Genomic DNA, 11,264 nt, shown 5'->3' with positions numbered 1-11,264 from the left:
ACTTCCACATCCTGCATCAATTGGTATAAGACAATAGCAATTTCGGTGACAGAAAACTTAGCAAGTATTACGTGATATACAGCTAGCACTCACAAATATCTTTGCTAAGATGCCATTGTTGGAGCATGGAAACAATAGGGATAACTATCGCAAAGACATAACTCACCGGCAACCTATTTGTAAGCAAATTTCATATAGACCGTATAGAAGAATTGCAAGTTTTAATGGTTATTTTTATAAAGAAAATTTTCTTGATTGGTTACTTGATCTAGGAGATTTATTTGACTTTGAGAATATTTATTATGAGAGAAAAGTTGGACTTGCTTTGTATAAACTTAGTGAGTATGCCTTACGTTGGTGGGAACGAGTACAATCTGATAGAATCCGACTAGATAAAGACAAAATTCATTCAAGGCCAATGATCAAAAAGATGTTTGCTATCAAATTTTATCCTTTGGATTGTGAAGAAATCTTGTTGTATACAATACAAGATTATTATTGGCCAATAAGTTAACACTTGAATTATTTTAAAGAGCCATATAATCCACCACTAAAAGAAGAATTGCATGTTGAAGAAAATACTTTTCTTGAAGAATATGTAGAAGTCAAAGAAGAAAATATAGAGATTTTTGAGGAAATTAATGAAGGCCTTATTATAGAAGAAGAACCTAAAATCAAGATTGTGGAGGAGATTAAGGAAGACCCTATTATATAGAATCTTGAGGTTGAGATAGTAGAAACCATTAAAGAAGAAATTATAGAGGAAGTTGTCAACGATCTCAATGAAGTCAAGTTAGATGATTGCAACGTTCAAGCTCCTATTATTTTGGTAGGAGACACCAAAAAAAAGGTTTATTGATTTTATTGGGGTGGAATGATTTGATTTGATTATTGACTCTTATTTGGTGAATATTGTTAATTGCATGAAGATCAAGGGACAAGAATTTCAAGTTGCTCAATTGATGACTTTCATGTTTGGCAAGAAGACAAGGAAGATGAAGTATTCAAAGTATTTGTTCTCTTGGCATGGAAGATTTCAGATTTCAAAGTTGAACTTGAGGACGAGTTTGTTTCAAGTGGAGGGGTCTGATGTAGAACGGAATCTACAATTTCATTATTGTAATTTATTAATTTTGGTATTTAATTTGTAATTTTCGTTATTTTAAGTTGAGGGTTATTATTTCTTTGTTTTTAGATGCTTTTAATACTTTTTAGTTCAGATTTGATTCTTGTTACAATTAGGTATCAATTAGGAGTTATTTTAGAATATATTTTCTTATTTGTCAAGTTTTATGGAGCCCTTAAATAGGCCCCTAAGTCTGTAGATGTTTTTTAACAATTATTCAATCAATAAAATTCAGATTTTCTTCTTTCTATTTTCTAGTGGATTCCAGACCCTTTCTCCTTGTGGATTCAAGGACCCTTGTGAATTCAAGGAACTCTCGTGGATTTGAGGTTATTTTCAGAAGCAAACGTGCTTTGTTTCTTGTTTTCTAGAGATAGACATGTTCTGTTTTTTTATGCTTTTGCATCCCGCATCAAGAGCCATGTTTAAGATTTGGATAATCTTAATGTTCAAGTGGGTTCTTGATGATTTGAATAATAGGATGAGGTGTTTAAGGCCTTTAGGGTATTGGGTATTTGGATTTTTAAGTGATTTCTTGAAGTTATAAGAATTAGGATTTTGTGTTTAAGAATTCTAGGGTCGATTATAAATTTATAATAGGGTTTGCATGAAAGTGTTTGATGGTTTGCATGAAATATGACTTCAAGGGAGCCACAACCTCCAAGAGAAACAGAGATAGAAAAACAATTAAACTATATCAAAGGAGTCGCCACCTCCATGAAAAAAGAGAGACTAAAGAGAATTAAAGAGAGAACAAGAAACAACACAACAATTGGAATATTCTTCATTGTGACTTGTGAGGATTATATTGCACTAAACATACACTCCATGTCTTATTCTCATTAGCTTCACATGCCCCATTCCTATTGGATCACTAATTAGACAGGCATGTGCATAAAAGAATATCCACATGCGTTTGTTACATATGAATTTGCCTCCCTCACTTTAACAAATTGTGACCAAGTCTTGAACTAACTAATTAAAGACGTGTTTTAATGTTTTATGTTACAATTTACAATTACAATTACAATTAAGCTCATAGTAAAGACTTTTGGATGCACTTGACGGTAGTAGGAGCTTCCCACAAAATTTGGGAGTCAAGCCATTGCCGATTATACTTCACGGACAGTTAGAATGCCGATTGGAGCAATTTGTATCCCAATTGGCAATCCCTCAATTCTAAGGTTTCTCGATATGTTTCAGTTTTCCTTTGGTCTCCTAACAAGATTGTAACTCTTGCTTATGTGGAAACAGACTACAAAAGCAGCAGATCTCTTTGGTCCGTTTAGTACGCGAGTTCAAACATATGTTTTCAGTTTTTAAACAACATTACACATATTTCCACATACTTTTTCACCCACATGTATTTCTAAAAAAACTAAAAACTGTTATTTAAACACACATACCAAGCGGGCCCATTCGGGTTTTTGAAAATGGAGAAGCTACTACTTTGAAGATTTAGTCATAGTGTTTGTATCATAATTGTTTCAATATTCATTAAAAGTCATTGGACTGAATAGACCTTCTACGCACCCTCCATTTTATGGAACCACAATTGTATGGCACAAATGCGTGCTTCTATGAGCCTAGTGTGTTATATTCCTTCAATTTTAAATTTGTATATCTTCTTTTCACAAAAAAAGGGAAGAAAAAAAATATATACTAAAAATCCATATATTTCATATTTGTAATGGATCAAACTTTATGAACCCTTGTACCGTAAATTTCAAAGATTGTAACAAAAACTTATAAATTCCAAAATCAACACCAGAACGAGATTTCACTAGTATAAATTCCAAAATCTTTGTTCGTTATATATTTTAACCAATGAGCTTTACACTTATAAGAATGTTCTATTCTTCCATCAACTCTTAATATGATATTACAGGCTTACAGCAAATTCCAACAACCTCTTAATATAGAAATCAAAACAAAGAAATAAGTGATGAAAAATAACAGATACTGAAAGGCCGCCTAACTAACATGATACATGGACTAAGGTAGAAGTGAAGTTACAATGAATTGCAATTAGCAATCAAAATAAAAAGAATATCTAATCTCACCGCCTCAAGAATGGAAGGGCAGTGACTGGAGATCATCGTTAAGCAATTGCATACGTGATTGTCTCAGATTCTTGAGGCCGCCACTGGGACTTCTGAACACACAGCAATCCCTCATTGTCCTTAGAGTAGGTCAAGCGGACCTCCCACTGCATAGACTTCAGCATTTTCTCCAGCTCATTAATGGTCTCAACATCGTCGCGAACAATGAGTTTTCCTTCTGGCCTGAGGATCCGATCAACCTCCACAACTACTCCAACTAAATTGCACCTGTGAGACCCACAAACCATTATGAAATTAGAATGCAGCTTATCATATGAATAGTGTTTCAGTGATGAAGAATGAGAAATAGAATATTGCTGCACACCTCTTTTTAACCTTGGAGAAGAGATGGTCTGCATGGAGAAGATCATAGGACCTAGGATACGTGCTAAATGATTCACACCAATCATGATACATGCCAAATAGACCTCGTTCATAAATAATGGGTAGCGTATCTGGGGAGTCTATGGTGACCACATTCATGACCCAAATGCTCAAATCTTTCAGAGCTGCAGCAAATCTGCAAGCACAACCAAAAATCAGGACCTAGGGAGGAAAACCAAGAGAATAACATATTTCGGTTACCAATCAAAAGAACTACATGCTACAACCATTTCGCTTACCCTCCATAGACCGCTCTCATGTCCATGACATTCCTCACATGTGACCAGTCTATCCCCATCCCACTAAGATATGACTTGGTCACCACACGTTTCCAGTGCTCATGGTCTGCAGTGAAATCTTCAGGAGCAGCTTTTCCATAAACTCCAACCTGGGAACTCAACAACCAGTAAGGTGGTTTTTCCAACCTAGCTGGCCATTGTTCTGGCCATTGAGATCCACGTTCTGATGCATCTACAGGCACTTTGTGCATGCATGCTTGCAATGGCACGTTCCTATGGCCAACAAGCAGACAAAATGGTGGATTAGTTAGCCACAGATCTAGAGAATTATGGGAATATTTGGGTTTGCTGCAGACATAATTCCTTTGGCAAAAGTAACACCACTTTCCTTATGTGGGACAGTTTTACGTTTCTTCCAAATGCATTAAAGTTTTGGGGTCATTTTTGCCAATATTAAGAAAAACTGCAAAAATGTCCATTACATGGTTATAAACACATCACTGGGCTCATTTAGTGATAAACAAATCAATATATTGCTTATCTAGTTTACCCCTAACATTTTTTGTCTTTTGAAAAAGGGAAATCCTAGGAATTAGAATCATAAGAGTTGCTCTTCGATTTTTTTTTTTTTTTAATGATTGCAATCAACACAAAATAAAGCCTGATTTTATTAACATAATGATAACAAGCCTGTTTGATAAGTAAATCAATAAATAGCCTTGGTCCTATTGAAAAAAAGGAGTCAGTGAAAACTGAAGACCCAATTAGAAATGATATAGATTAAAACACTCTAAGTGGGAGAGGAGCAATATTCTTCATTCAGAAAGTATAACATAATTTTCATGTCTCAGCTAACAAGAGATTACCAGGCTGCATTGGGATCATCAGACTCTGGGCAAATAGGAGGCTCACTTAGTGATCTTTTCTCATAGCACTCATTAGAAGTAGGCTTCTTATATATAGCTGCACCTACTTTATTTACTGTATCCTTGCTAATCGAAACTGTTTCCCAGCACATTGCTTTTGTTAATTCCTTCATGGCTGCAAATATTACCCATAAAATGCACAGGTGGTTAGATTCAATAAACCAACTCAATCTTTGTCAAGGCTTTAAGACATTAGATTTATGTGTAACCCACCACTCCATATTCCAGCATCCTCAGCGTTCTTCTGATAAACTGGAGTAGCAGACCAGACAAAGAAACCACCAGGTCGCAACACACGATTTAGTTCCAAAAGAAGTTTACCACCTGCATATGGCAATTAGAAGTTAATTTCCAAAACAAGAGAAATTGTGAAATGGACCCCAGTGGATCAACCGCAACCTATCAATGCCGAGTTCAAGACCCAAAACATCATAATATTCGTTTTCGACAAGATTACGAATTTAGTAAGGGAGAAACACCGTTAAGATAAATCTCAAGCTTAATTCAATCACCACTCTCAAAATTAAGCCACTGGAATACCTTCTATGTGCCATGGAACTCTACAACGCGCACAGTGAACAACATCAAAAACCCTGCTGGGGTAGGGAAGTCTCTTTGTGCCCATCACAGCAGATATTGCAGGAATTCCCCTTTCAAGTGCAAATTGCACTTGGGCTTCATGCTCATCCTTTGGAGCAAATGACATAGTAAGCACATCTTTATCAAAGAGAAAGCCTCCAAAGCTAGCAACCCCACATCCCACATCCAATATTACACGAGAGCGTTTTCCCCAGGCAATATCAGGCACAGCCTGCATAAATCAAGATATTAATATTGAGCAAAATTTGTTCAACAATGTCAAGGAAAAGTGCACTAGTCATTTTTCTTCTTCACATAATAAAATTTACTCAAAGCTTTGCTGCATGTATCTTGCTATTGATGTTGATATTGTGTTTATCAAACAGATGGATATCATCATAACAATAAAAATTTAAGAGGTAGGTAGTAGAAAGATCATGTCTAGTTAAGTAATTATCAAATAATCAATTATAATGTCAGCTATATTGAATTTTATATATATATGACCCAGAACCAGTTCCATATAGATGAAAATCAGAGTCGCAAATATAATTAGGAATCATTGTAAAGCATTATGTGTTTAGTCTATTTTAGGTAATCTTAAGGGAGTGCAGAATCCACCTTTTACATCTTTTAGTGAGGGATGCCTGCTATAAAGTTTCTAGCTACAAGAATCTCCTAATCAATAGATGGAACTACCAATGGGGGAAGGAGTTGTATGAGACTTAAGTTGGGTTTCAGACATGATTTTGCCTACTAAGTTGTCCCAATACTTAATCATTTTTTTCCCTCACAAGTTTGAGCCAACAAATATCACTTCCTAGATGTAAGGTTGCTTAAATATATTTGAAAGGGAATTTTCCAGACTGGGATTTCAGAACCAAGCTTAGAAAACCGTGATAATATTTCTGAAAGAAGCAACATGTGCCCATCAACTGCCAAAGAACATTAACAATTTTTATAAAATCATAACCAAAAATGTCCACACATACACACCATTTTCATTGTTTTCCAGAGTTCCAAATGATCCATTAAAAGATGAATGAAACAAAAGTTTTACCTAAATGGCAAAGCTTCATCTGCAGGTGTCTAAGGGCTAGGTTCAAGCTTTACCCTTACAGCTTGTTTGGGAGGAATTAAATGAGTGGAATGGATTTTTAAGGAACAGTTCATTTATTCTCCTATATGGGAGTTTTGTAGGAAGGAATGGAATAGCTAGGCAGAAATGCTATTTCCTTTCCATTACCTCCTAAGCATTCCTTGTAAAAGTGGAAGGAACACTCACAATTTTAATGAAATGAAAGTGGAAGGAACACTCATTCCTTAATGAAATGGATGTGAAATAATGATTTTGTCCCTTTCTAAGAAAAGACAAATAAAAGGTGAAGGGTATAATACTAAAATTACATATTTCTTTTCTTTCCATTTCTCTCTTTTATAAACTCCCCAACACACTAGAGAAAATACACCATATCCCAATCCATTCTTTTACAATCTACCCATTCCATTCTATATAAACTCCCAAACATAGTTTTATACTCTAACATCTACCATTACATGAATTAGAATTTTAAAAAATTAAATAAATAAATAAATTTTTTTTTTTTAAAGGAAGAAGATTACAATAACAAAGGCATATTTTAATCTTCTGTAGTATGTATCGAATGATATTCCAGTAACACACAGACAGCCATTTCCACCTCTCTCCAACTAAGAGGGGATTAAGAAGAGAGACAATAAAATGAAACCAGCTGTTGAATCCAAATCAATAGGATAAGAAATAATGCAATTAATTAATGTACAAAGTTAAGGAAGCAAGAATGGGAAGAATGAGTTTATTAGGATCAAATCACTTACACCCTCTATGAATTCAATGTAATGAAGAGCACCATGCTTAAATTGGGTCCCACCACCAGGGAAAGTAAGATATTCACCACTCACTTTCACCCAATTCTGATGGCCCTTAATTTCTGCAAGCTTAGTGTGGGGAACATTATAGTACCAGATCTGCAGGAATGCACTTTATTAGTTCATCCTACAAAGAGAAAGCAAAAAGTACAAATGCACTTGCATATCAATTTATTGAATACCTTCTCCCTGCTTTTAGGCCACTCAATTGAACGTTTATATCCTTCAGGAAGAGAAACAAGGCAGGTGGGGGCTTGTTCAGGACAGTGCCTCTCTCTATGTTCATAATGCTTAGTACTTCTAAGCCTCCTAATTGCTTGCAAATTGTCTAGGCAGGGGATGTAATCAGACCCAGCAGTGACATTGCAGACTTTCCAACTATAACCAGTCTCTTCTGTAGGAGTTTGAGCCTCCTTTTCATTCTTTGACTCCGTTGCTTGAGTTGACCAAGACCCATTTTGAGTGGTAGTTTCATTCAAAAGCTCTGTCTGAGCCCCAGAAGGATATACCTCATTTGGACTCTGGTTTTTGGGCTGTTCGTTTTCCTTTTTCTCACCTGAGTTCTCATTTGACTCCTTGTTATCGTTTTGCTCCACCTTCTCCTCTATCTGACCATTCACCTTCTCTCCATCCTTTGCTTCACCCGAGTTCTCTGATTTCTTCTCAGTCTCATTTGAATCAGATTTCAGCTCGACCTCTTTGGACTGGGATTTTTTCTCACCAGAACCCTCTTCAGAATTACCTTGTCCATCAGAACCATTCTCACCTCCATCTTTTTTGGTTTCGCCCCCATCTGAATTCTTCTCTTCATTATCCTTCTTAGACTCCCCATCTTCTGTTTTATTTTCTCCATTTCCTGTTTCAGTGTTTGAAACATCGTCTGGCTTGTTATCTTCATTTGTTTCAGGCTTTTCCTCTGGCTTCTCTTCAGACCTTTCTTCAGGTTTCTCCTCAGTGTTTTCCTCAGACTTCTCCTCTATCTTCTCTTCAATCTTTTCCTCAGGCTTCTCTTCTATCTTCTCTTCAATCTTTTCCTCAGGCTTCTCTTCTTGGGTTTCTTGTGAATTAGAGCTATTCTCAGAATTCACAGTACTGTCCCCTTTCGTCGCATCTTCAGGCAAATCACCGGGATTATCCTCAAATTGCTTAGTATTACCCTCATTGCTCTTGTTCACTGGTTCACTCACCTCATTCTTATTCTCCTGGGGCACATCCACATTTTGAACAGGAACCACCGACGAGGATGTCATCATCCAAACCCCAACCAAGCAAAGCCCCACAAAAATGACAATCGTCACCGTCGAGCAGTAACTCGAAGACGAGGATCTCCTATTGTCTACTCTACTATACTTCCCTAAAGCCATTTTCTCTCACCACAACTACTTCTGCAAAAATTTTAACACCTGTAAATGGGAAACAAAATCAAACCCATCTCACATAAACCAAAGAAAAAACAGAACACCACAGATCCAACAGAATTTCCTTACTATAGATCTAATTAGTTCACAACATTAATAGCAAAATCAATACAGACAGGTCCAAAGTTTGTAATAACAAAACCCCATTAAATGCATTACCAAATTCAAACATTTAATGAAGGCATATCAACAGAAAAAGACAGACACACAACAATACCAATTACACAATCAAAATGGTAACTATTAATCAATAAGATTCACAAAACTCGAAGCTCAATACATACAGCTTATTCAGAATCATATAAAAATAATAACATACCAAGAGATGTCACCTAAATAGATCTACAACGATCTTAGCAAAAATCGCATAAGCAAGACACTGAAACATTCTCTCCCACCAAAAAATCAATCAAAAAAATTGAAAATTTGGAATGGGAAACAGACAAAAGCAACGAGATTGCATTAGATCTGGGTGAGAATTGTGGAAATGAACAAGATTAAAGAATGAAAATGAGAAAATCTAGCAATGATCTAGCTGAGAAATGTGAGCATTCAAACAAAGGAAATGCAAAAAAAAAAAAAGCTGAATCTGATGAAAGACCGAATTATGTAAAGATTAATGTGGATTTTAGAGTTATACCTTATGGGACCAAAAAAAAAAAATCAAAAATTGAAGCAGATCTGAGTGGAAGCAGATGAGCTTGAAGCTAGTCCTCCATTTCCATTATTCTTAGATAGAGAGAGGAATAAATGGTTGCTTGTAAGGAATGAAAGAGAGAGAAAAGGCAAAAAGATAGAATTTATAGAGAGAGACTGGCTTGGTATCGAATTAAATATTTTATTCAGTTTTATTATTATTATTATTGTGATTGTTGAATTTGAGAGAGAGAGAGCCACAAGAGAAGCGTGAAATCAGTGGGAAATTGGAAAGAGAAGAAATAACTTAGATTGAAAGGAAAAAACAAGTCAGAAGGATTTATTGAAGACAAGAAGAGGTATCATAACCTATTCGACTGCTATTCGTAGTAAATTCGCGAACTAGCCGCTACTTATGTTTTTCTCTGTTCTTTGTCGGATTCTAACAATATGACTTCCAAACATATTTTTAGGATCCTTTTGTTTCTTTTACAAGTATTTCTAATTTCTTTGTAAGAATATATTTTGTATTGATTTATTGGATTTGAAATATATATATATATATAAATCAGTACAAATATGGTTATTTTTATAAAATTGTAAATAAGTTAATTTTTAGATGTATAAATTAAAAAATTAGGTCTCTTTTCAATTAAGATAACTAGAAGTTGGTCATGTTTCGATGATAAATTAATCTAGTTGATTTATATTGATAAAAATGGATGAGATTTTTTAGTTTTCTTAGTAAAAACTAAAAGTACAGTTCTTCTTTAAAAAAAAACCTATAAAACCTTTTTTTATCGATTTATTGGAGTTAAAAATACATTCATTTGAAATGCAGATATCCTTACTCTTAAATAGGTTTTTCTTTTTGGGGTGGCAATAATTTTAGTATTGACAACTCAAGTTACACAAACAATAACTTTAGGGTTGTTCAGCAAACCAAAACCACTTGTACAAATCAATTAGACCTGAGCTGACCATCACCCAATCTGACCACTCTAGCGGTCAACGTTGGGTGTCTTCCTCCAAAAACCAACACCAGCAAGTTGAATGGCAGGTCTCTTCCTCCGAAACTCAAACCACTTGAACCGATCAACAAACCAAGCATTTTTCGACAAGATTTGCTAATTTCAACAAGATCTCTGCCATGTTTGGCAAGGTCTCAGCTAGATTCAACAAGATTTTCAACCAAATTTGGCAAGATCTCACTAGATTTGGTGAGATTTTTTCCTGATCTAGCATCTCACCAAATTTTCACCATTTTTGGCTATTATATCGCTTGATCTTTGCCGTTTTCTAGATCTTCGATGTTGAACAACCCAACCGCCAGCCATTGAAAACCTAATCCGCTTGATCTGATCATCCTCCCTGGTCGACAACGGGTTGAGATTTGTTCTACCCAATTAGGTCAGGTCGGGTACGGGTTAAGCCCAAACCCGATCCAACTCAACCCTTGGACATCCCTAAATAACTCAATAGCATTTATTATTTACATCAAATCCAATGGCAATTTTTGCCACATTTCATTATAACCCAAGTTTTTTTTTTTTTTTTTCCTCTTTTCAAAATTTTTTATTTTTTGTCATAAATTTTCTCATATGCACAAATTACTCATGTCTGTTTTTGTAATTATAAAAAAACTTATATCGTACTCTCAAAAAATACGGAAGATGTTATAAAAGAGTACTAAGGATAAAATAACTCAAACTCAGTACAAAAAGGTAGCCATAAAGTAATTGCTTAACCACATTGTAAGACTTTTAATGGATGCTTTTAAAATACAAATTTGTGGATCTTATCGATTTTGTACGAGACATCAGGATATGCATGTAATGAATTTCGAGTGTAATGGTAAATCATCACCTTTAAATAGTAGCACTCAAACACCAGTGAACAAGCGAGTGAGGCGACCCTACCAAATTTGTATGAAAACAGTAGGAAAA

The 11,264-nt window shown here is 35.2% G+C and overlaps 1 protein-coding gene across 1 annotated transcript; it reads right to left on the bottom strand.

Moving 5' to 3' along the window:
* Positions 1 to 2,889: 2,889 nt before the first annotated feature.
* LOC126703520 (probable methyltransferase PMT26) lies at positions 2,890 to 9,526 on the bottom strand. Its single transcript, XM_050402476.1, has 9 exons — positions 9,323 to 9,526; positions 7,447 to 8,667; positions 7,214 to 7,363; positions 5,318 to 5,588; positions 4,991 to 5,101; positions 4,718 to 4,892; positions 3,852 to 4,124; positions 3,554 to 3,748; positions 2,890 to 3,456 (listed from the first exon to the last, which is right to left on the bottom strand). The coding sequence occupies exons 2-9, from the start codon at positions 8,626 to 8,628 to the stop codon at positions 3,228 to 3,230; spliced, it is 2,586 nt and encodes an 861-aa protein (XP_050258433.1). The 5' UTR covers positions 8,629 to 8,667; positions 9,323 to 9,526; the 3' UTR covers positions 2,890 to 3,227.
* Between the last annotated feature and the right edge of the window lie 1,738 nt (positions 9,527 to 11,264).

Source organism: Quercus robur, chromosome 10, assembly GCF_932294415.1.
Source record: "Quercus robur chromosome 10, dhQueRobu3.1, whole genome shotgun sequence".
Classification (NCBI taxonomy): Eukaryota; Viridiplantae; Streptophyta; class Magnoliopsida; order Fagales; family Fagaceae; genus Quercus; species Quercus robur.
The sequence above is the reverse complement of the archived record's forward strand: the minus strand, read 5'-3'. Positions and strand labels throughout refer to the sequence as shown.